Below are 26,850 nucleotides of genomic sequence, written 5' to 3' on the forward strand. Positions count from 1 at the left end.
ATCGCTCTTGTCTTAACGTGAAGTCAATGAAATACAAATTGGCAACTCTATGACGTAGCTCCTCTCCCATTTGCTCTGTAATTGTAAACAATCTGAAACAATCAGAAATTTTGATTTTTTTTTTTTTTTCCCTTAAGAAAATTTTCAATCATACAAGTCATTTAGGCCTACCCTAAATATGATTATTTCAAAAATATTTCTATTTAACCCTTGTATGGGAAAGATCTATTCCATCATCAATAATAAAGAAAATGAAAGTTTATGCAATTGTATGTACAGAGCAGCGGAGCTCGCAAGATACTTCATATTTTTGCCAATTTATGTTTGATTGATCTCAACTTCAAAAGTTTACAATTTTCTTATTTTTAATCGGAACTTGATCAAACTTTCACTGGTCTGCTTCTCTCATTTTTCTACTCCTATTGAAACAAACTTATATCAGGGTGGACTTACCCTTGAATAATTCATGTTTTGATAAGTGCCACGGAAACGAACATAATCTTGCCGAGAGAGAGAGAGAGAGAGAGAGAGAGAGAGAGAGAGAGGGTGGGAAGGACATAGGAGGGACGAGAGTGAGAGGGGCGGGAGGGAAAGAAAGAGAGAGAGAGAGAGAGAGAGAGAGAGATAAGTCTGCTACTGCAGCCAAAAAAATAAACCAGCAATCATCTACCCTTGAACCAAATTTGAGATCATTTGTACATACATGCACATCCCAGAAAGAAAAAAAAAGTAAATGTTAATGAATACATTGTTTCAATCATTTTCAAAATCAAATTAGGACCCAATCTCACCATCATTAATTTCGCAATGACAATCTCACTCGTATAAAGAACAAATGAAAAGAATCACAGGGTTAAATGGAAAATAACAAGCAAGGTAGGTACAATTTATTATAAATGGTATTCAAACATACATCATGTCTTATGCACGAAAGTACGCATAGCCAATAGAGAAGTACATATGTATCTCTACAGCACTATCGACCCTACCACACTCACCATTTTGTGTACATATGCATAGAAGTGCTCTATGAAAAGGATGCAGCACATAATGATAATTATGAAACACTATCAATAGTCAATACATTAATATCAAAATAAACAATAATTATTTTAAACAATATCAACATAACACAAATAAAATGATTATGATTATGATTATGATTATTCCTCAAGATGTTCTCCCATTTCCAAAGAAATTCCATGCATAGCAGATTGTAACAATATGATATGATGCTATGTTAGACATGCCAAAGAATCAGATGATTTGAGCGACTACAGGAGGAACAAGCTGTTATGCAATACAATGTTGTATCATCATTCAGAGACACGAGGTAAGACAAACATAAAACCTACGTCTTAACTCTTTCCCATCATCTTCACCATTCCTCCTTCCTCATCAACTAGAAGCTCTTTGTCATTTTGTATTTGTATAACATAACGCATTCACAATGACGACACAACGTAAAACACCAAAATATTCCAAAACTAAAACATCACGGTAAGGAGTAAACTTATATATTCTTCTATTTACAAAATAAGTGTCTACCGATAAGAGATATTCATACATTCTTGTTGATTCTAGACTGCAATAAATGTAAGTTAGATATGCATTAATCACAGAACATTTTCGCAAGACATGACTTGTGATTCATGTGAAGACATGTAAAATTGTTACTTGTATCAATATCAGGTACGTCACTTAGAATTTTGTTTTTCTTTGACACATTAACAACTGAACTGGTTGTCTGAAGCTTATTTTTCTTCTAGATAGCTAATTCATTTATCGTTATTGTTAGTGAAATATAAGTTAAGCTGCTACAACTGCTTGAGATGACATCAATATAGAAATCAGTATTATTGATGTGATTTCATTTTCATAATTACTATGTCTACGGAGTAGATATATATACTACATGTTTTCATTCAGGGCAAGGTAAAGAACAGAAAGAAATCATTGAAAGAATGTATCACTGCTGAGATCGAAGTAAGCATTCATGCTACTAATTAAGAGTAGAATTGGCAACAAGGCAGAAAACAAAAGTGCCAAGGACTAAGTTGCAATTAATTCATGAACACACCCATTAGCATTGAGTGTGGGTGTATGACTGTGATTAGTGAAAATGAAACTGTCTCGAACAGGCTGATAACCTCATTAAAAGACAGTGTATATATACAAAAATAACATCATACAAAACATAATTTGCATACTGCCTTGTAGCACTGCAGGAGGCAAGCACAATAATCAATGGTTTATGGTACATTATTGAACACAAAATTGCCATCTATCTTTGTAACTCTTCTTTTTAAACAATATTTGTTATTAAATTTAAAATGTAGTACATTTTTAAATTTCTCAAACAGGTATATACTAATGCATTGGATCAGTATGTACGTGGCTACAAACATCAACTAAATGACTTCATCTTAAATTCTATCTACACATACTATGAACTACACGTTGTAAAATTTAAATTTCAATTGGATACGATGAAGCTTGGAAATACAAATTGATAAACCTCATGACTATGAGGTTTCTACACACACATACACATATATATCTATTATTCAGGAGGTGGGGTTCTATAGGAAAATGGAAAGACATGAAATTTCACTTCAAACAAGTTTGCACTTCGTTAACAGCTAACGTTACAGGGGGGGGGGGCAATAACACAGCTAGGAAATTATAACTTTTTTATGATGACATTGTGCAGATGATGTCATGCTAAAATATGTGAAGTTGTATTGTAAAATATTCAGCACGACGCATGTTTATATGTACAGTGTCCAAATTTCGGAGGATCATTATCATACTAATATACAGCTATATATATAAAAAGAGAGATTGTCTTGTGCAAATTCAAGGATAGCTGCACACCGGCGATTGTTGAATCAAGATACAAATAAAGACAACAAAGACTTGAATGTCAAGCCACCTACATGATGCGTACTACCAACATTTTAGATGCAGAAGTGTGTAAGAGTGTGTGTTTACTGTATCTGACAGTTTTCGTCATCATTCTGGGCCTCGGTAGTCCCTACACCTTGTGCAGTTCCTCTGCCTCTTCCATCCCTTGTGGATCTAGATGTCATGGCAAGCTCCCTGGCTTTGGTAGACTCCATACTCCTACTTTCCTTCAGTGGGCTGTTGGTAATGGTGGTCAAGGCCGACTTGTTGCCACTTTGACCCTAACGAGAGAAAGAAAAACAAGACAAGAATGTAAAGTTCAGATAAAAACTATTTGTTTTCAGATGAAAATTCTTACACATCAGTCACATGTATTGTTTCTAAATTCTATATACCGGTATATATATGTATCTTATGTAACATTGTCTATATGGAGCCACAATGGCATCGATTCATGGAGTTAACATCCTTGTGACCCCAAACAGATGACATGTGAAACCTGTCTGTTAACATCTTTCTACATTGTCAGAGCTGCCAAGTTGTATTTTGCATTTTCAGTATTCTCATCCCCCAAAATTAGTATTTTGACAAAAAAAATCAGTATTTCTTCTGCGTGAAAAAAATATGCATGCATATCGGCAATGTTTGATCACTTATTACGTTTCCATCTCACATGTAAACAATTATGTTGTACTAATCTCCGTGTATAAGACGCACTTTTTTGCCGCCGAAAAAATTTGGGGGTGCGTCTTATACACAAGTACAAAAACAAAAAAAAATAATAATAAGTTTCGATTTATGCCCCTCCACTTGGCGCTATGCCTGGCAATGTCACCCAGCTCAGTAATCGGTATGTTGACTCACCACTCGGAAACTAAAACAACACTCAAATTTGTCTGTCATCTTGGTTTGAAAGTAATCTTTCTGAAAGATCTCCAAATGAAGTTTAAAATAATAATTCCTCCAATTACACATGGCGTACCACAAGGTTCTATCCTAGGTCATTTACTGTTTTTTTTAATTTTAGATTAATGATCTTACACATTCAACTCACTATGAACATGACAGACAAAGAAAGCGGACAAAATATACAGTTCCTCAGGTAGACAAAGGAACATCCCTTCACTGCTATTATGTAGAAAGGTGAATATGCATGTGACACCTGTTCTACACATTTTTACATAATAGCAGTGAAGGGATGTTCCTTTGTCTACCTGGGGAACTGTATATTTTGTCCGCTTTCTTTGTCAGTCATATTCATAGTGACTGCACCTTGCAGTTAAATGAAAGTTCTTCCCGGTGTTTTTTTTTTTTTAACACAGACCTGGCTTGCTACCGACAGAATTTTTTTATAAATCCGTATTTTAACATGAAAAAACGTATGTCCGTATTTTAAGTTGATTTCCATACGGAATACGGCCAATCCGTACTACCTGGCAGCTCTGCATTGTGTATCACGTATTCCATTATAGATTTTTGCATCTATACAATTGTTTTCACTTTGGTTATGTTAAAACAACTCTTAAAAAATCTTTCAATGATATCAATGTTATATCTTGTTTATGTGTTTTGTTTTGTTTTTACACAAGAGAAACATGTAATATGTCATTCAATTTGTTCTCAATTATTGCATGCTCAATTACTGCAGAGCTACAGACCAAAAATTGAACATTTTCTAAATTGATATTCTGTAGACTATTTGACACGGGTGACTACCAAACGTACCCTGAGACTGAGGTTAGAGAGATGGCTGCGGGTGACCCTCTTGCTAGACGTGTTAAACACCCCATCCTCACTGCCCTGACTGCTGGGTACCTGGGTGGAACGTGGCTGGCTACTGGAATGCTGCTGGGTGGTGGACCTCTGACTAGCAGCAGTACTCTCCTGGATGTGGTTCTGACTGGCTGACCTTCTCAACCTGGTGCTCAAACCTGTCAAGGGATGAGAAGCAACAACATGCTTGAAATACCACTCTGACTATCACCAATAATTAACAGTTCTTGTATATAACTTCGTATTATTGTAATATAACATCCCTATGAGCTTTCACAGGGCTATAGATAATATTAGTTTGGCCTTGGCACAAGTAGCCAGCATTCGGTGCATTTCATTTAGCACCTGGGTAGAGAGATAGAGAGAGAGACAACTATAGAAACAATACCTTGTCTAAGGACATATCCATTGGGCATTGATTCAAACCTTGCATCTATACCTGAGGCAACCATCTCTCACAGTAAAAAATGATTATTACTGGAACATAGAGGAGGCAACTGTAGAGGAGCAATAATCGTGTAACTGCGAGATCCTGTGTCTGTAAAAAAGTCCATGAGCTAGTGTCCTTTCGGTAGGCATTAATTCTCAACTGTCAAGTTCCTGACAAATGACTTAGAGCCCCCATCCATTGGTTGCCTATACATGCTTCCTTAGCAGTCAGTGAGTCAGACAAAATAAAACCATCAAAATATCTGTTGGCAATAGTGAAATTGTTTTGTTTTCTTACTAATCTTTAGGTTCATCATGAATGTTGATTTCATATCAGCTGGAATTTATTATAATTGCAATGACCAACAACTGTCTAATCTGATACTGCGATCTACGTGGTTCCTAACCAAACAGAATTGTATACAAGAATCATGTTAACCTACCAGACTGTGACATAGAGACCTCTTCCTCTGTTTCGGTTAGACTTGGGAGATCATTCTTGCTCCTCTTGGCCTCCTGACTCCCACTAAGATGCCTAAGACGCTTTGTGCCAACCTGAGTGCTCTCCTCGTCCTGAAGACCAACATCTGTGGACGGGTCCCTGGAATACCTTCTCTTTGACAGCCTTGTCACTCGACGTCCTGGACTAGGGCTTTTGGACTCTGCAAATGTGGTCTCAGATGTGGTCTCCATTTGCCTTTCTTGTGATGCTGCCAATGTGGTGTTGGTATTTGAAGGTACTTTCTTGATGGGGGATTCAGCCCTTACTGCAAATTCAACTGCAGCAGACTCCATGGAGATTTTCTTAGCATCAATGCTCTTCTCATCTTTGACACTACTGTGTCTCTTTGTGGACAGTCTTGTACGTCTGTTGCTTGGACTTTGTTTCTCCTGCACCGGAGCAACTTCATCTTTATTTATTTCTGGAACAGTGTGCTTTGCAGCTGCAGCTGGACTAACATTGTTTTCGGGTGCCTGCAGCTTTGCCTCCCTTTTCTGCACTAATTGCTTGAGATCTTTATTGAGCTTTGCATTTTCTTCCTTCAAGTCAGTATATTTCTTACATGCTATTTGGAGCTTGAGTTTAAAATCTCCTGCTTTTCTTTTCTCTTGTTTAATGGTACTGCTCGCTTTCATATATTGGTTCCGACTGTACACCAGCTCCTCCTCCTTCTCTTTAAGTTCTTTTTTAAGGATTTCAAGGGCAGGAATTTCTTCTTTGCTGTCTGAGGATGCATTACTGCCGACCTTAGCCTCCAGATCAGAGTTGGTTTTACGGAGGTCCTCAAAGTCTTTCTGTAGTTTCTTGAAGTTTGTCATAGACAGTTGCAGTTTGCCCTGGTATGATTCTTTATCTGCAGTCAGTTCTTTGACTTGTTTCTCCAGCTTCTTTACTCTCTTAGAGTCAACCTCTACTGCAGCTCTGGAATCCTGACAAAAGAAAGAAAATACAAAACTAAATTTCAGAGGATGTGTACATAAATTCTTTATCTCTAGTCTAGGAGAAGAAACACTGACTCAGCCTGTTTTAACAGAGATTAACAATTTAAAACAACAAAGGCATTGCACATTTTTAACTTGAGATTTCATCATGGAATACGAGTTGGAAATCAGCTATTTTTTTTCCATTAATAAAAACCACCAAACTGCTTCACGGTAATTCTTATTTCCATAGACAAAACACTTGTGTGTCAAAATTAATTAATGATTAACTTTGACATATATTCACCTATTCCTAAATGATTCTCTCAATAGATCACTGGGGAAAGGTTTTAAACTTTTATCATTCATGGCATGCTAGCCATTCCTTTGAGCTTTGAGTGACTATTCCACTCTTTTGAGCACTTATTCAGGCTTTGTTGAACTCACCTCTTGGACCTTGGAAAGCTTCTCAAGGGCATTGACCGTCTCCGTTTTCTCTTCTTCAAGCTCGTCTCTCAGCTTTTCGCAGGTAGCTTCCAGTTTCTTGATGTCTGCCTGGAGACAGTCGTTTGGCGTGGCCTCCTGCTCGACCTTCTTCAGCTTCAGGGCCAGGTTCTTTACGGTCTGGTCTGACTTCTCAGCCAGGAGCTTGAGTTCCTCACACTCTGCTTTCAAGCAATTCACCTCCTCTTCCTGATATAGGGAAAGAGACATTGCATAATACTAATTCATTATTCAATTTTCAAATAATCCTGAAATTACAATTTATAATTTGTCAGTGGCATTATGTTAAAGAAGCAAATCATGTAATTCTATATTCAGGGTTATGGCAATGGTAGCATGACACAGAAAATACACCTTCAGCATCTTTAACACTTTCAAGAGTGAATTAGGTACTTGAGCTTTAGACAAACATCATAAAATCTTCTCTCTTTTTTAAAGGAAAACAAAAAGAGGAAAAAGAAGAAAGTTTGAAGCATGGCATCAAGCCATGCATGCTATTTTTTTCATGTTTACCCCCTCTACTGGAATTGAAAAAGAATAAAAGAAATTCTACTTACATATTTCTTGCACATCTGAGAGGAATGGGTGAGTTGTGTATTCAGGTCATCTACAGTTGCCCTGAGCTCCAACAAAGTCGATTCCAGGGTTCTGGTTTGTTCCATCTTAGCTTCATTCTCCAGGCGGGCCTCCTCCAACTCATTCTCGAGGGACTCCACTGTCTTTGTATGCTGCAGACAAAATGGAAAACAATCAATTAAAACAATACTCGTAATTGAATCATCTATTTACATGCAAAATACAAAAACAAGGCAGATTAGCAAGAAGTAGCAAGAAATACAGGAAATGATGATTTTTGTCATCAACCCATCAGCCTGTAAAATGGCTTCAATAGCCAAAAAAAGCTGACGATAAAAACTTATCTATAAATTACCCAGACTGGCATTAAATGTGGGGCAAATAAAAGGTTTTGGCACCAAATTCAGATGAGAGATATTAACAAGAAATTATTAAGTTAAAACATATAGGCAAATTACAAGTCAGATATAATGGAAATTGATAATAATAATAATAATAATAGATTTATATAGCGCAGCTTTTATACAAAATATATTCAGCTGCGCTGGTTAAGAGCTCCTTTTTACTAAATTCTACAAAATAAGATCACTCAGTTGAACAAATAAGTTTTTAAATTGGATTTAAAAACATTGAGAGATGGAGTGCTTCTTATTTCTATTGGCAAGCTATTCCATAATTTGGGGGCGGCAATAGCAAAAGCACGGTCCCCAAGAGTTACTTTAGTTTTGCCATGGACAAATGAGAATCAATAAAGGGAGATGGCATCCCATTCATACTTGTTTCTTAAGATCTTCTATCTTAGCTGTTCCCTCCTCTTCAGCTGTTTGCAACCTCTGCTCGTAAGCTTCCGTCTCCATACTCTGGTCTCTCTGGGCCTTCTTCAGGTCGCTGTACATCTGTTGCAACTGTTTGTCCACATCCTGCTTCTCACTCACCATTGCTTCAATCTCCAACTAGAAAAGAGAACAAACAAATAATAATGTGATATTCATAAAAGGCCTGTAAGGATAATGTAAAGTTAAACTATTGAACAAAGGAAAAGAATGTAAAGACTTTTATCGAAAAGCTGAACTTATCAATGACTCTAGAATGTACATTTGTAGGCAGTTGGGTTAGTGATGATTGGTTAATAAAGTTGAAGAACAATAACATTTTCCAGCATCTTTGAACAAATTTATAGGATTTATTACAAATTGCCTGAATATACGGGTATCTGAAATTTTGTATCCATCAATTAAGTATCTATCATATATATATATATATGGCCATTTAGGAGCAAATTTTATTGTTTACACACAAAAATGTGAAATCTTATGTTTCAGTAAATCTGTACAGTGCTTATAGACATTGTGGATATATAGAAGTAGAGCATTCCTATTATCATAATTATGAAAAAAGGGCTATCCTGCTTGTGAAAAACTGTAACCACAGATAATATTTACCTTTCTACTTTCTCCTTCGTCCAAAGCAGCTGCCAGCTTCCATTCTACCTCTCTGACAGCTTGCTCATGCACGCCCTTGGAGCCTTCCATATCCTGGATGCTCTTCTGGAGTGTTTCAATGGTCTTTTCCTTCTCCTCAATCTCAGGCTGGAACTGAGAAGACTCCGTCTCCAAGAAGGCATGTGTCTCCAGCAGAGTGTTGTATTTCTCCTCCATCGTAGAAAGCTCCGTCTCCAGGTCCTGGATCCTCTTCTCCAGGTCAGAGCCTTTGGTTTGCTGGCTCTGAATCTCTGCAGCCAGAGTCATCTCCACATCTGAAAGCTGGGTCTTCTCAGACGCAAGGCTGTCAATCTCGACCTGAAGGTTAGTGTTTCTCTCGTTGAGGGCGGTCACCTCTTGGGAGTAGTCTTCCAACCCAGATGATGCCTCTTTCAGCTCCTGATCTATGCTCTTTAGCTCTCCTTTCAAGCCATCTATAATCTGATCCTTTTCCTCTGCACTCTTCTCTGCAATTTCCTTATACTCTTGCTCCTTCCTATTCAAAGCTTCCTGTTTAGCTAAACTCTGCTCCAAATTTGTCTTTTCTTCTTTTTCTTTGGAGATGTTGATCATCAGAAGCTCGCATTCCTCTCTAGCTTCTGTAAGCACCCTGACATGTGTAGCCATCGCATTTTCTACATTGTCTTTGTTCTTGCTCATCTCATCTTCAAGTGTTGCAAGATTTCTCTCAACATCACACTTGAGTTGTTCTACCTGATGCAGTTTTTCTTCAGCTTGCTTCAGATCATTTAGCAACTCAGACTTCTCGGCTTGCAGAACCTCTTCGATGGACTTGCTCTCTTCTAACTTGGCTTCGGCAGCTTCAATCCCTGACATGAGATGTTTTGCTTCCTCCTGGGATTGCATGAGGTCATTCTTAACTTCTGTGACTTCCTGGTCTTTGGCACAGATCTCGTCCTTGAGGTCACTGATCTCATCGCAGAGCTGATCAAACTCTGATTTGCTGGCCTCATTCATCTGAAGTTTCTCTGATTCATTACTGCTAAGCTGCATCTGAAGAGACTCTGTCTCTTTCTTCAAAGCATCATTTCTGGTCTGGAGGGAGTCCAAATCCTGCACCATGTCTCCAGTCTCGACCAGGAGGTTTTCTCTCTGGTTGTGGAGGGCCTCATTTTCTTCCCTCAGCTCAGCTATCTCCTTGTCCTTCTCGGCAATTTTAGTCCAGGCTTCCATTTCGTCTTGTTCCATGTTTTCTACGTCTTTCTTCCTGTTATCCATCTGACCTTCTAAGTCACTAATCTCTTTCTTCAATGATACAATCTCCTCCTTTCGGCTCTCTACAACTTCTTGAAGTTCGACCACCTGCAATTCTAGCACGTCTTTCTCTGTCGAATATGATGTGATCTTCTCATTCAATTTATTGTTTTCTTCAGCAGATCTGTTTAGATTCTCGTCTAATTCAGTCAGCTTGTGCTTCCACTCAGCAAGTTCTGCCATTGTTGATTCTATGGTTCCATTCTTTTCTGTCAGATCTCCCTGGTAATTTTGAATCCTTTCTTGTAATTCTGCAATGACATCTTTTAACTCTTGATTTGCTGTCTCCATTGACACAAGTTGATTGGCAAGTTTTTCATTTTCTGATGTAACCATATTATTTTGTCGTTGTTCCACAGAGAAATTTTCCTCATGCTTATTTTCCACAGCTCTCAGTTCATTCTCTAGAGATAAGACAAGGTCTTTGTGAACCCTAAGTTCCTCTTCAAGCATCTGCTTGCTGTTTTTGACTGTTTCCAGCTTCTGCTTCAGATCTTCAACAACAACATTCACAGCTCTGTCGTTTTCATTCAGTTGTTGCACATGCATCTGTGCCTTTGTAACTTTCTCTTCTAATGAGTGGATCTTTTCCTGGAATTGCAGAGCATCTTCCTCAAGAGCTGAGTTCTGTATCTGCATGAAAGCCTTGTCACTCTCCACCATCTCTTCTCTTGACTTGACTGCTTCCAATTCAGACTGAGCTGAATGCATTTGATACTCTGCTTCTTCCTTTGTTTGCTTGACATTTGTCAATTCTGTCTGCAGATCAGTAAGTTTGACATTGAGGCTTTCCTTTTCTGTTTCCAAGGCAATCACCTTTGATTGCAAATCTTCTTTTTCATAAGTGAAAGTCCCTTCATCATTTGAGTGTTTCATCTTCAAACTCAGTAGTTCTTCCTTAACAGCCTTCTCAGCACTTTCAACATCACTGAGCTTTCTTTGGGTAGATTCCAAGTCGCGTTCAAGTTTGGTCACCTTTTCTGCCTGGTTTTGCAGTTGATATTCCAGTTCAGCACGAACTTCAGAGAAATCCTTATCTGCTTTCATTATGGAATCATGCATTTCTCTGAGTTCAGCCTGCAGGGCCTCAATACGGTCCTTGGCAGCACGTACCTTTGCATCAGACTCGTTGTGAAGCTGCTTAGCTTTCTGAGCAGTCTCCTCATGACATTCTATTAAAGTGGTTGCCTCAGACATGTCAGCTTGAAGTTTGATCATTTTGTCATTGCTGTCTTGTAGCTCACCTGCAAGGCTAACTACTTTTTCTTCCTGATCAGAGAGATGCTTCTGCAGTCTAGTGTGTTCTGCTGCAACCTTTTCAGCTTCAACCTCTACAAGGTGTGCATGCTCATCTCTTAGAATCTCAAGCTGTTTCTGAAGTAAATCTACTTCTGTAGTGTGGGCCTCCTTCAACTTAGACATCTCCTCATCCTGCTCTGCAATAGTCTCGAAGAAGCAGCCTTTTTCACCGTCCCTCGATTCTTCAAGTGCTTGTATCCTCTGCTGTTGAGTCTCTAGAGCTTCTTCCTTGAATGCAAGCTGCCTCTCCAGGTTTCTCACAACAGTTTCTTGCTCCGCATGTTCACCTTCCCGCCTTTCTACCTGTTTTTTTAGTTCACCTTCCTGAACTTCCAGCCGTGTCTGTAAGTCTTCAGCCATGTAGTTGACTCTTTCACAATTAGCAAGCACCTCAGAATAGCCATCTCTCAATCTATGATTCTCCTTCTTCAACTCTGTGATTTCTTCTTGAAGTTTGTTTTCAAGATCATCTGAATGATCTGATCTTCTTTGCACAAGTTCTCTACTCTCTTCAAGATCTGCGACCAACTGAAATTTGTCTCCATCTAGTCCTGATATCTTCAGCTCTAGTTCAACATGCGTTGACTTGGCCTGTGAAAGATCACTCCTTGCTTCCTCTAATGAGAACTTAACATTCTCAAGCTGTTCTGCCTGCCTCTGGAGCTCACTGCGTGTTTCATCAAGTTCTGAAGACAACTGATGAATTTGCCCATTCAGGCCTATGACTTTCATGTCAGACTCTGTCACTGTAATACTGGTTTCATCAAGTTCATTCTTCAGCTCCAGCATGGCTTTCTCTGATGTTTGCTTGTACAGGGCATGCTTTTCATTCTGGGACTCCATCTCAGTATTTTTCTCTTCCAGTTCATCTTTGAGCTTCATGATCTCTTCGTCCCTTAGCTCTCTGACCTCCCTGACGTCCGTCAGTTCATCTCTCAGCAGATTGATCTCGTGCTCCTTCGATGCTAGTTCTGAATGCATGTTCCTCTGGCTGTTTGAGAGTCCTTCTTCAACTTCATCCAATTCTATCTGCATCCTTTCTATCTCTCCTTCCCTGTCATTTAGATGTTGATCCAAGTCACATATTTTATTGCCCTGCTCATCCAGATGTCTCTTCTGGGTTTCCATCTTCAGAGTAAGGACTTCAACTGTCTTCTCCAACTCTGTTTTATTTTCTTCCAGGGAAACTTGTTCTTGTTTGGATTGCTCTAAAGCTGTCACTGTCTCTTTTAGGGCATCTTGGGATACACTGCCCTCGGTTTCAATGTCATTGATATTATCTCTGAGCTCTCGGATTTGAGTCATTAGGTTCTCTCTTTCTGAATCAGCCTCCTTCTGCAGCTCTTCCCTGCTGTTTTTCTCGGAATTTAATTCAGACTGAATTGAATCTAGAGTTTCTTGACTTGCAAGGAGAGATTTTTCCTGATCTGTGACAGTTTGACGCAGGTTCTTGACCGTCTCGTCAGCATTCTTCTCAGTTTCCTTCAGTGTTGTTTTCATTTCATCAATAGTCTGCTGTAGAGTCTGCTCCAGACTTTCAGAAGACAGCGTCATTCCTGTCGGGAAGTAATGAGATTAATAAAATCCTGTTAAAAAAATATATTTACATTTCTGTAAACATCAAAATATAGGTATTAATTGGAGAAAACAGTTTTCATGTTGGAGCTAAATATGAAAGCGTTGAGAAGTACATACAAAAATGATCAGCTCTTATCAAGCATCATCAAAACTAACTTGTAAGATAGTTTAATTTCTTTGAATACTGAATATTTTAGATTTATGTAATAAAAAAAAAAAAATTATAGCTATTTCTTGATTCTAAAAACTAGTTGACATTTTTTTTAAAGGGGTAATTTTCCACTTGCCAGTGAGTCTTTCATTGTCCTGTTTCAACCCGTCTAAAGCCTGAGTTAGTCCAGCTAATTCTTCTTGTCTAACTCTCAAGAGCTCAGCACTCTTTTCATTCTCCGTCTCAGCAACTGAAAGCTTGCCCTCTATGTCCGAGAGGCTATTCTGCAATGTGGAAATCTGTTGCTCGGTAGTATCCTTCAGTGCTTCCAACTCCCCACAGAGTTCCGCTGCCTCAGATTCCCTCTTCTTCAGAACATCCTGCAACATTTCATGTTCATTGTTAGCAGATGAGACATTGCTCTCAAGATCCCTGACCTTCAACTCCATTTCCCTCTCTCTATTATCTATGAGACTGTGTAATTCATCAAGCTCCTGGCTCTGGTGTTCTAGAGCAGATTCTTTTGTTTTCATGAGCTCCTTGACATCATCATGTTGACGGCAAAGCTCAGCATGCGTCATTTCAAGGTCTTTGAAACTCTCTATGTTTGCATTCACACTTACTCTCATCTGTCCTAGCTCTTGGTCCGATGATTCCACCCTTGAAGCCAGTTGACTCAGCTCTGCCTCTTTCTGACTTACAAGCTGTTCCTGATGTTCAAACTTGAGGGTGAACTCTTCATTGCACCTGGTTGACTCTTCAAGACTCTTCTCCAATTTACCGACGGCTGTATCAAACTTTTCCTGTAAGTCATTGAGCTCCTTCTCCAAACAAAGAACTTCATCACCTTTTATTTTTAGTAAACTTTGGCTGTCTTCCGTCTCCATCTCAAGTAATTTGAGTTTCTCTGCTGTTGATTCCTTCTCTTCTTGAAGTTTTGAAGCTCCTTCTGCGAGGATGACCACATCCTGCTCCAGGCTTGTGACCTTGGCTTCAAGGCTAGCAATCTCTTCATCCTTCTTGGAGGTACTACTTGATGCTTGTTCAACCTTCTCTGAGAGTTGACAATTTGAAGCCTCAAGTTCCTGAATCTGCTTTTCAAAAGATCTTGTCTGTTCCTGGAGGACTGCTTGGAGCTTGTCCAGTTCAGCTTGGATGGATTCTATCTCATCCTTTCTTACATTGAGCTGTTCTGAGGCAACTTCTAACTGCTCCCCAAGGATATTATTTGTCTTCTCCAATTCAGAGATGCATGTCGTGTCCTTCTCAGCTTGTGATGAGAGCTTATCTAGCTGTGTTGCGCTTGCTGCCACCTGCTGCAGTAATTCCTCAATTTCCCTGTTCTTGGATTCTCCAAGTTCTGTGGCAACTTCTAACTGTTCCCCAAGGATATTATTTGTCTTTTCCAATTCAGAGATGCATGTCGTGTCCTTCTCAGCATGCGATGAGAGCTCATCTAGCTTCTCTGCGCTTGCTGCCAGCTGCTGTAGTAATTCCTCGACTTCCCTGTTCTTGGATTCTCCAAGTAGCAGAGCTTGTTCTTTGCTCTCCTTGAGATTTTCCACTTCATCTTGAAGCTTTGAAACTTCCTCAGTTGACTGATCAAACCTTGAAGCAAGATCCTGGAGTTCTGTGTCCTTTTGTTCCTTTTCAGTCTGAAGATTATCCAGCTTTTCTTTCAGGCCCTCATGAGTAGCTGCAGGTGAGAACGAATTACATGCAATAGTAAAATATGGAAGTACAACAGTACACTACACATACAAGTATATTTTTCAAGATTATTTTCAAATCCATTACACAGACATTTAACTTCTTTCAAAAATTGATTTTTTTTTGCACCATTATTTTTCTCAATAAATATTCTATCCTTATAGCTTTCCAAATTTCTAGGCCAAAGTCATAAGTGTATTTGAAAATTAATTGTGATTCAAAAAGATAAATGTCCTTTGCACCATATAGTCTATCTCTCAAATAAAACAAATTAAACACAAGAGGGGAAAAATTTGTTATCATAGACTGTCAACTGTGTTTTTTTTTACAATTTTAAATCTTTACCTATCACTTTTATGATATAATAGTAATAAACTTAACTAGCTAACTTCACTTTTGTAATTAAAGCCAGCCATGGGAGTGACACCCATGATGTTTTCAAATGGGCAACTAATAACAAATTGTAAACAGTTATAACTAAAACAAATGAAAATAAAAACAAGGGAAACGCTCTCGGCGGTCTCGCCTGCATTACGCGATTCGATATGATGAAAAATTGAGGTTGGAACATTATTTATAGGTAGGGTGGCCTATTAGCAGGCACCCAAAAATGAAATCCTCTGAATATAATCAGCATTTTGAAATGAATATTGATTAAGAATCATGATCTCATATTAAGTTGTGAAAACATAATCCAAGTCTACTGACCTAAAATGACCTTTGAACTTGTGACCTGGAATTTGTTTCATATGACTTGTGATACTTGATAACCCTTGGGTACAAGTTTCATGAAATTTGAACAAACACTTTTGAAAATATGCTAAAAATTCAAAAATCTTGATGTTGACGCCACAAAAAAGTCTAAGTTTGTTGACCTAAAATGACCTTTGACCTTAACTTAGTGACCTGAATTCTGCTCACATGATTGGGGATACTTGATTACCCTATAGTCCAAGTTTCAATGACTTAGAACTTATACTTTCAAAATTATATCAAAAATTCAAAAACTTAACCTTAGGTTAAGTTTTCGATAATGATGCCACAGCATAGTCCAAGTCTGTTGACCTGAAATGACCTTTGACCTTGACTTTGTGACCTGAAATTAAAGTCACATGATTGGGGATACTTGATAACCCTATAGTCCAAGTTTCATTTACTAAGGACTTATTCTTTCAAAATTATATTAAAAAATGCAAAAACTTAACCTTAGGTTAAGTTTTTGATGTTGACGCCGTCGCCGCCGTCACCGGAAAAGCGGCGCCTATGTCTCGCTTTTTTGCTACGCAGGCGAGACAATAAAAATGATCATTTACAAAGAGTTATATCAATCACGAATTCCCAAAGAGATTGAGCCCCAAAAGATAGCAGAAAAGAGTTGAAACACACAAGTAGTTGTTACATGTTTAAAATCTTACTTTTAAACTGCGATTCTTGTTCTTCAAGTGCAGCACTCAAACTCTCTAGGTCTTCTTGGAGACAGCAGAGCTGAGCTTCCTTCTGGGCTAGCTGCTGGTTCACCTCTTTCAGGGTGTTTGTGGCAGTCCTGAAATAATGGAATAAGTATGTATAGTTATAGGCTGCCCGGTACATGTGAGCTACTACTCTCGATGGATACTTCCAAGATAAAAGATTTATCACAACAGTGACCATACCAAGTATCATAATTAAAACGTTCCATTCATATTTTCAAAAAACTGCAAGCTTGATGTGTCTTCCAACTGAATGCATCAATTTTGGATTTCTTACGGATATTCACCAATCTACTATCAAAACAGATGTTTAGGCACTATAAAAGGCAGGTAATTTAAATTCCTAAAATATAATTTAAATGCATAAATTGTACTTCCAAAACAAAACAAAACTCACCGATTAGCAAATTCTGCATTCTTCATGCTTTCCTCAGTCATCGCGATTCTGTCTCGCAGCTTCCCCACTTCATCCTCTGAAGCTTGCAGCTTGTCAAAGAGATCTGTTACCTCTGCACCCTTGTCGTCTGCAAGGTCACAAGCCTTCCTGTAACTATCCTGGAGTGTTTGGTTCTCTTGTCTCAGTGTTTGCATGGCTGCCTCTAGGTTGGTGGTCTTGTCTTTGAGCTCAGCTTGCAGGGCCAGCACTTCCTCAGCTCTGGTCTCAAGTGCAGAGGACAGTGAGCCTTTCTCGTTGCTCAGTGTGTCAACCTTCTGCTTCAGCTCCTTGTGACTTTCTTGCATCTCCTGCAGTCTGGTCTCTCCACCTTTCAGCTCTTCTTCTGCCTTGGCAAGCCGCTCCTCAAGCAAGGACACCTCACTCTCTTTAGCACCAAGGGCTTCTGACTTTGCTGCCAACATGTCATCCTTCAGCTTCTCAAGTTTCTCCAAGTGGGCCTTGGATTCCTTCAACTCTTCCTGCAAATTGGCAACTGTCTTCTTCAACTCAACAGCTATTGCATCAAGTTCCAACTGCTTAGCAGACAACTCCTCGTCCTTTCTTTTGATAATGCTATTGCTGGTTGTGAGGTTGTTTTGAACCTCTGATATATTTTTTTCTAGTCCACACATTGCAGCATTCTTGCAATCAATGTCCTTTTCTAGCTGAGTAATCTGACCATTCAGGGAAGAGACTTCCATGGTTAGTGCTTGGACTCTTCCTTCGTTACTCTTCTGGGCATTCTGCAGCTCAATTTGCAGTTCCTGCATCTTTGCACTGCTCTCTTTTGCCATCTTGTCCCTCTGATCCATCTGGAGTTGGATGTTCTCGCACTTTGCTTGGTTCTCTCTGAATTTGGTCTCCAGTTCATCAACCCTATTCTTAGCCTTCTCCAATTCGCAATCACAATCTGCAATCCTGTTGTCTTTCTTGTCAAGCTCTTTCTCCATTTTCTTCTTCTCTTCAAGAAGCATGTTCTGTTGTGCCATGGCTTCTTTCATGCTCTTCTCTAGAGGTGCCATCTCTGACTTGATCTTCTTCACCTCATCCTCTTTTTGCTTTATCTCCTCTCCCGTCTTGTTCTTCTCCATCTCCAAGTGCTGGTTTTCTCTCTCAAGCTTCTCTGCCTTCTGCCCCTCCTTCTTGGCCAGTTCATTGGCAGAGTCGTGTTTGGACTTGGCATCTGCCAGCTGGATCTTCAAATTCTCCACCAGGTTGTTGATCTCTTTCACACGATTGTCACATTTGGACTCTAGGCTTTCCATGTCAAGGTCCTTCTCCATCATCTTTCCTCTTAAGTCGCTGTTGACATTTTCGCTCTGCTGGACTTCTCGTTTTGCTTTTTCCAATTCTCCTTCCACTCGCATCACCTTGCAGTCACTCTGTTCCGTCTTGAACACCAAGCCTTCTTTTTCTTTCTTTAGATTCTCAATGCTCTTGTTGAGTTTCTCAACAACTTGATCATGATTCCTCAAAGTTTGATCTGCTCCTTGTACCTGAAATTAAAAAATATTTAAAAAAAAAAACAGGTTAACATCAAATCACCAAGATTGGTGTCAATGCATGCACAATTAAATTCAAAAATAGCCACTGGCCAATATCATTACAGCTTTTCATGCTCTTCCATCATGGACCTTCCAAAAAGAATGAAAGTACTACTGCATTATTTATTTAGGAGGTTTGCAAAGGGGAGAGAAGCAACACACCTTCTGCTGCAATTCCTTGAGCTCGGCCTCCAACTTCTGTTTCTCAAAGGTAGCTTTCTCCATCTGCGCAGCCAGCTGGTCCTTTTCCTTGGCCAGTCGATTGACCTCCTGGGTGGATTTGGCCTTGACCTCGTTGAGTTGCTTGTCCATGGTGGTCAGGGTCTGGTTCTGCTGGGATGCCTCCTGCTTGTGCTCCTTCTCCCGTTCCTTGAAGCGCAGCTCCTGGGCCTGTCTGGCGGCTTCTGCGTTGTGGCGCTGGCACTCCAGTTCCTTGGTGATAGACTTGGTCTTCTGCTCCAGATTGCTCAGCTGAATCAGAGTGAACATTGGTGAGGATGAATTATGTTGCAATCTCTATATAAATCATGACATAAAGGTAAATACTAGTTTTGAAAACGCCCCCCCCCCCCTCTCAAAAAATGAAATATTAGCTCTTATTGCCAATCATGTGAAAGAATATGTTTTGACTAATACATGATGATACAAATTTTGCCGGGAAACCGCCTACTAAATGATATATTTGGTAAATTATCATATCGATCCGGCCTGGATAGATGTCACAAATGCATTTGAACATTGAACATTCGGGCAATAGTTAAACAATTGAATGGATATTGTGCACCCAAAACCCTTGAACAGCAATTTTACCACTACCGGTCTATATCTTTAAATTTAATTGTACAAAATTGGAATATTGAAATAGCACAACAATCATTATGGTACAATCACATGTAATTACACATTATTAATATAAACCGATGCTACATAATTGGTTCATGAAAGCTATACAACAAAAAGTTGTGTAATCAACCTTACAATCTACAAAAGATCAAGTTACAACATGTATTATGTTTTGCTTTTATATCATCATTTGGCGTGCACATCACAAGTGGGAGGGATAGTCTCCTGTGATTTCAACTTCTAAGTTCTTAGAACGCATCAAGAGTATACTAATATAATATTGTATTTCTCGACAACAAAAAAGGAAAAAATAAAAAAGGAAGAGAGATAATAATGGAGCCCATACCTGAAGTTTGCCTTCTTCAATCTTGCCCTTGAGGTTGTTGATCTCAACTTGTTTGGTGTCCAGGATCTTGATTCTGTCCTCTGCATCTTTCCTCATCTCACCAATGTCTTTCTTGGCTTCCTGCAGCTGTGCTGTGGTGTCTCGCAGCTCCTTATCCGTAGCCTGACCCTTCAGCTCCAGCTTATGGTTCTCCTGGGTAATGACTGGAGAGGCAACATTGAATAACATGGGAGAAGGAAGACTGTTAACCATCTTCTAATTCATCTTTTGAACTTTAATGGAAAAGTAAGGAATTGCACACATTGATTATCGATTAATTTGTCAATTTGTTTAAATGGAGGAAAATAGTCACACAATTAGCGAAGCAGACAATAAAGGGTGATAAGGAATAATATTTCTGATGGCATATTGATAAGACAATACATATTGATGACACAAAACAATACAATGTAAAAGAACATTCTCTAAGTTTAAAGTACATATGGTAATTGGTTGAATCGTGCCATCCACAAATAAAATTGTCTCTCATGTTTTTTCGGTGTGGGTACTTACAGGATAGGTAAAAATATACCTTTCCAATGTGTAATTAGAACTTACCCTCCTTCTTTTTCTTCAGGTCATTGACCATGGCCTGAAGCTCTGCAAGCTTCTCTTTGAGTAGTGCATCATCAGCAGCCGTAGACTTCATAGGCAATGCCTGGACTGGAGTGGACTCACTGACCAGGGCACATTGCTGCTGCTGCATGCCTATCTGAGCAAGGGACGCCTCACTCTCTCCCATCTAAATACAAATGATTACAGCAGAATAACACTCATGAAATAGAAGTATCATGGGTTGCGGCCAGTTTGGAAGGAAAGGACATCTAAAGCACTGTTCAATAAGATGATTTAACACGCAGCAGCAAAAAAGAATGGAAATTGCTATATCTTGGAGGTAAAAATAACATAGCTGAGATGAACAGAGGACCCTACGAAGACTCACTGACTAGTATGGTTATTTCATTCAATTTTGCAATGAACAGAATTTTAAAAACAGTCGTTCACTACCTGTTAATGGGTCTTTTTCATGTGCCATTAAACATACATGAAAATGGTAAAATTTTGGATGAACCTACTGTAAAATGCCTTATTTTTCACTATCAAAGCAATTTGTCCACAAATTACATCAATTGAACGACTCTTTCATCCATTACTCAAAAGAGTTTGTGCCATAGCCACATAAAATACACCTAGTGTATGAGAACAGCATTTATAGAAGAATATTTCACCTTTGATTGAATATTTTGAAGCTGTTTTTCTAGCTGTTTGCGCATCTGCTCCTCCTGTTCTTTGGCTGCTTTCATCACCTTCAGTTGCTGTGTGAGATCACTGGTTATATCCTCATCGGATGAGCTCCCTGTCAGTCACAATAATGAATAGTGGTGGATTAAACCAAATATCTGCTATTAACTTGATTAATTTCAAAAATCTGTCATGCCCAACTCTAACTTACTTACAAACTTTGCACCAAACCTGTGCAAATGTTTATGTCCATGCAAGGAATGTTAATTTAAAGGAAGTGAATCTAATAATCTTGTATTTCCAAGTTACAAATTTTTGAGGACGCTCTTGGCATCAGCTGCATCATCAGTAACCTAAAAAGCATCAATCTTCATCAGTGAGCCCCATTCATAATTCAGGAGTCAACCATAAGAATTACAATAAAATAATTAAAAGCAAATCAAACTACATTTCTGTTCCATGGATCTTCTTAGTACATTTAACTTTGACATATTTTGGCATATATACATGATACAAAATTCATACTTTAGAGGAATTTGCTTTCCAATGGTGTAAAAGAGTGTTATAATGGAAACATATTTGTCTGTAGGAAGGACACCATACCTTGTGATTTCTTTGCCTGTCCATTATCTTGCTTAGCAACCCTTAATTTCTCATTCTGGGTCTCTAGCTGGCGCTGCTGGTGGTTACAGTTCTCCTTAACGGTGTCAAATATAACAATACATAAAGTTACTAAAAACAAAATAATACACAAGGAATCAATCAACCACAAGTCCTCTAATCAATCATAAGTCAACAGTCTCCTATCTCTTACATGTATGTACACAGTTGTGATTTACATTAATCGCAAATAAGTTGCGTTTAATCGCAACTGTTTATAAGACAGAGCCAATGGTAGATAGTCATGCAATGTAACTCTGGAAGAAAACAAATCAATAAAAAAACTCACTTTTGAGAAAATGTCATGATTTCATTGCACAGTGTACAAGGCGCTCAAGCTAGTGAGCAAACAATCATCTCAGAGTCTAGGATAATGGCCATCTTTTAGAAATAACATAGACTTCAAGTACAGGTCAGGTCTACACAAATTTAATACATATATTTTGAAATGGCCATGTTTTATTTACCAATAAATCATACAGTGCACAATTTTAAACACAAAGTTCATTTCAATTTTTTTTTAAATGGGTTTTGATTTTTAAGAACTTATTACCTGGAGCTTTCTGTAATCCTGCGAGAGTTTCTCGACCTTGTTGGTCATCTCATTGGCCTCCATCTGTGCCTTCTCCATCTCATTCTTGAGCTGGGTTGACTTGGACTGCTCAGCCTCTAGCTGCGTCTTGGTGTGAGAAAGTTGACCATTCAGGCAGGCTACCATGGTTTCCTTGTTCTGCAGATCATGGGCCAGCTAGGCAGTCATAAAGAAAGAGAGCAATATTTATTTATTCATTTAGGCTAAATAATCGTTTTAGCTACCAAATTTAGCGAGCACTACATGTACACAGGTACATTAATATGGACTCTGACTTTTTTTCTTCTGAGCAATGGTCGGGAAAATGCTGTTGGCGCTCATAGATGCAAGTGCAGCCTTTTCAGACTTGAGAATGAGTTATCCATATTCTCTCTCAAGTACCTAGAAAATGCTGTCGGTTAGAAGTGTAAGTCATTGAATTACTGTAAAACTAGACACTTTCATATGTTTTATAGTTGTCTACACATCAAGATTTGACAAAGTTTCTAGACACAATAACAACTAAACGACATAGAATTTGTGATATTTGTTTTAATATTAAAATATATGTATGAGAAAGTAAAAAAGCGCTTTATAATTTATTCTAAATCATTTGTTCTCCACACAAGATATAGTAAGATACTGTCTAATAGCTATGAGAAAACAGTCAGAAATTAAAACAAAAATTAGCACACAATTAAGTTGCACAAAATCCATTACTTACCCTATCACGCTTCTTCTCCACATCGTCACATGCTTCTGATAAACTGTGATTTTCTTTCTTCAAGGTTGCATACTGTGCTTTCTCCTCTTCAACCTGTCACAGAATTTATTGAAAACTGGATCACAATTCACGAAGGATTGAACAATGTATTACATGTTATTGGATTTAAACTGTTTTATAAGAGAGGTTCAAGAATGTAGCCAATGGTAAACCTGTCTTCAAGTTACGTGTTTGTGCTTTAATTTTGTTCCATCGCACACAGCTATGCAATTTTTGTGCAGCAGTACGGAAGCTCCATGCATCGAAACACAGTTCACCTTTAGACGCGATCTACATGCATATATTTCCAAGGAATTTGATGATGCCCACTCTGAGATGCACATTTATGTACTACTGTTTGGCTACATTTGCTGCATGATGTGACGTCATCCAATAATAAGCAAATAGCGGCCTCCTTGATTATGGGACCCTTGGCTTCTTGATCAGGTTTGTAGACTTTACACTCATATTGGAGACCTGTCTTATAAAACTAATATGATTGTTTTGGGCTTGATTAAATCACAATGAGATGGACAATGAACTCGCAAACATGAATTAGGTGTAGATCTATATCAGCAAATGTTTTTTTTTAACAGAATGAAAACACAAACTTGTTTGTTGTCAACACTCAAAATAATCATGGTAGCAGAATAAAGATTCCATTGGAAATAGAAATAAATTCATCAGATTTCAAGATATTCTTTTTAGGTACATATGTACATTCCTCCTACTTTTTTAACATTATCTTCAAATAAAACAAAATAAAAGAATGTTTATCATCACAATCCATGACTTATTGAAGAAGTTAAAAGCCTCTTTCATCAAATAAAATACCTTCTTTTGCTGCTTTTTCAAGGCAGCATCAAGAGATTCCATCTGGAACTGCTTCTGCTTTTGTTCCTTGCGCAGCTTCTCCAAATTGGATTCCATTTTTTGGATCTCCTGTAGGGCTCTGTGAGAAAGCCCATCCTTCCACTCGTCTCCATACCAACTCATCTTTCTCTATGCCTTGGATCTGTCAACACAGCGTGTGTACCCAAAGTGTGCAACTGTAATAAACATCAAGAAGGAATGAGAAATAGTTGGAATATCTTTACGAGAATATATTTTTTTGAATGCTAAAGCTCTGCTAGAGAGTTCAAGAACACCCAGATGACATGGCGTCAATCAGCTAAGACTACATTTACATGGAGGTACACATCAATGACATGTCTTCACAGAGTCAAATCCAAGACTAAAGTCTGAAGAGCCTCTAAAGTCATTGATGTTAAAAACTCCTCCAATCAGACACATTTTCCTTCCTTTTAGACTCTAGATCAAATTTTACCCTGTACTCTGTAGGCCTACTATTAATGTCTAAACTTGAATGAGCCGTCTATTTTTAATATCAAATATTTTCGTTGATGGCTGTTTTCATCGAGACTATACTTCTGATCTGGCTCCATGCTCCACTGACCACGTAGAACTTTAGCTTAAATTTAGCGCATGCGCAGAACGTTCATACGATCTTGACGAATTGCAGCCTCATTTTACTTAATTGGCGCCTACAAGGGTCCTTCTTATTGGCTATCACTGGCTGCCATTCACTCAATGTTAATGGTGCGAGGAGAAAGTTTGCAATTTCTGTGTGATCCGATACCAAAATCATAACATTTCAGTCAACCCTCTATTTCTTGTTTCGATTTTGTCAGTATCCTTAAAACTAGACCAGGTCTAGATCTAGGTTAAGTATTTCACTTAGTTTGTAAGTTTAACTTAGATTAAGTCGTAACTGTTAGTCTTACGTAACTTTTTTTTAAAGTTTGAAAAAATTCTCATTTTTGTCATATTTAATCAAGGTACAAACTGGAAATTGATTCTGAAATGTTTGTTGATTTTTCTATTTTATGTGTGTACAATCCTAGAATCTATGTGTGCGTCAGTTATGTGTGACTGTGAAGTGCGTCACCTGTTAAAGCATGACAAGTCAAAATCTCCTTGGTGTGACGTAATATTACGATCCGTATTGACATTGCCATTGAATTTAAGTTGCGCTTAAGTTAAGTAGGCCCTCTCTTACTTAAATTCAAAGCCACTCTAGCCGATCGGCCAATGGGAGCGCGTAAACTCTGGGTAGTCTACAGTGCTCAATGCGCAAAGTTCTTCGTGGTGACCGCCAAAAATAAAGCCCTCACTTTTGCCCTGAATTTGAACGAAATCTGATCATGTATGAATCAAATGAAACCTACCATCATTAACAGATTTGTCTTTTATAATATTTTATTGACATAACTTCAAAAGATGTATGAAATATTGCATGTAAACTTATTCAAATGATCATTTATAAAATCAAACGTGCGTGCTGGCCACTGACTCTGCATGCCCTGAACTCTGCCAGACCTCCGGCTCTGGCCTGGGCAATAATTTTGTAAACACGAGCGACACAACAATCGAAATGATTTAAATAAAGCAATATTCATGTGACAGCTCATCCTGCCTGGGAAAAATACATAAATATTTGCTTACCTGCACAATTACTGTTTCATTAGATTTTTCATCTGAGTCCCAAATACAAACTAAAAGCAAAGCTGGCTTGTGTCATGATCTCGTCCGCTGCGCAGTAAATGCATGCATAGATTTACAGTGTATGCATGCAGAGTCGAGTCGAGTCGCTTTCAAAAAAGGCGCAGTTTAAAGCTGACTGGTAACGGTTCCCATTCCGGTACAAATGTGATCAACACTACTGTGCGATACCCGCAGTCTCAGTGTACAGAGATAGTAGACCACTCTTTCAACTGCTCATCGAGAGCCGTTGAGCCTCTATTGTCATCACTAGATGCGCTTGAGTGGTTTCTGTTTTCATTACCATTTAAAATTTTAAAGGACAAGGTAATAAACTGAAAGCTAAACTCGTATGAGAAGTGAAACTGCAATTTAATTTTTGAGAGATCCTATAATCTGTTAATCATACCGCATGTATCATAAAAATAAAATGTAAAATGCAGATTCTCAAGTAAGAAAATAATAACTCCCCTGAATGGTACTTGGCCTGTGGAGTGAGTGGAGTGGTAGTGGTGGTGGTGTAGGTGTTTATTGAGGTGATGGTGATATAGTTACGGCCATGCCAGTAGTAACATTATTAGGAAAATCATTCAGAACAAAAACATTAATTTTTATCCCTCCATCCCCAACATCTCTCCCCATCTATCTATTTAATTCATGTAATAATGTTGTATATATGATTATTATTTAATCATCGTTAGGATTATTCAGGGCTGTGCAACTTTGGGGAACTGCTTCGAGTGAGATTGATCAAGGGGGCAGGAGGGGGGGGGGGGTTGAGCACTTGAAATAAAATCGTTATTTTTGTTTATACTCAACCCCCCCCTCCCCCTTAAGCAAAAAAAAAGAGTAAAATTGTGGTTACCAGCATGTTTGGCGGGAGCATTTATAAACTGGGAGACTCTACGTCGAAGCGGGAGAGCGGGAGGAAGGGTGGCTTGATCGAGTCTCCCGCTACGAATTGGTGGGACGGCGGGAGAATGCATGGCGCGAGAGAGGGTTGACAATTACTAGAACTGCCACCTCATCATTATTATCGTTTTCATTCTTTTTATTATTATTGTTGGTATTTCTTGTTGGTTGTTTTCATTTTTAAGTGTCTAGGATGGATAATCACACTGACATCCATCAAGAAATATAATCCAGACCCATTTCAATATCTTATTTTATTGCTTTTGATTATTACAAGAGGGAAAGGTAAGGCTACTAAAATTGCCCCAGATTAATTGGATTTCGGTATGGGGTGATGAATTTGGTTCAAATGAACATATTGAAAGCAAATGCGATCCTA

General features: G+C 38.5%; 1 protein-coding gene across 1 annotated transcript; it reads right to left on the bottom strand.

Annotated features, from left to right (window-relative positions):
* Nucleotides 1–853: 853 nt before the first annotated feature.
* LOC592172 (centromere protein F) lies at nucleotides 854–25,637 on the bottom strand. The gene is made up of 19 exons (XM_030998709.1): nucleotides 25,524–25,637; nucleotides 23,853–24,067; nucleotides 22,980–23,072; nucleotides 22,238–22,432; nucleotides 21,628–21,721; nucleotides 21,012–21,139; nucleotides 20,341–20,524; nucleotides 19,744–19,946; nucleotides 18,717–19,025; nucleotides 16,972–18,506; nucleotides 16,521–16,648; nucleotides 13,532–15,091; nucleotides 9,054–13,222; nucleotides 8,388–8,564; nucleotides 7,593–7,763; nucleotides 6,979–7,224; nucleotides 5,553–6,540; nucleotides 4,633–4,838; nucleotides 854–3,188 (listed from the first exon to the last, which is right to left on the bottom strand). Exons 2-19 carry the CDS (start codon nucleotides 24,012–24,014, stop codon nucleotides 2,991–2,993), a joined length of 10,746 nt encoding a protein of 3,581 aa, XP_030854569.1. The 5' UTR covers nucleotides 24,015–24,067; nucleotides 25,524–25,637; the 3' UTR covers nucleotides 854–2,990.
* Nucleotides 25,638–26,850: the final 1,213 nt, after the last annotated feature.

This window comes from Strongylocentrotus purpuratus, unplaced genomic scaffold, assembly GCF_000002235.5.
Source record: "Strongylocentrotus purpuratus isolate Spur 01 unplaced genomic scaffold, Spur_5.0 spur5_scaffold_5, whole genome shotgun sequence".
In the NCBI taxonomy this organism is placed as follows: domain Eukaryota; kingdom Metazoa; phylum Echinodermata; class Echinoidea; order Camarodonta; family Strongylocentrotidae; genus Strongylocentrotus; species Strongylocentrotus purpuratus.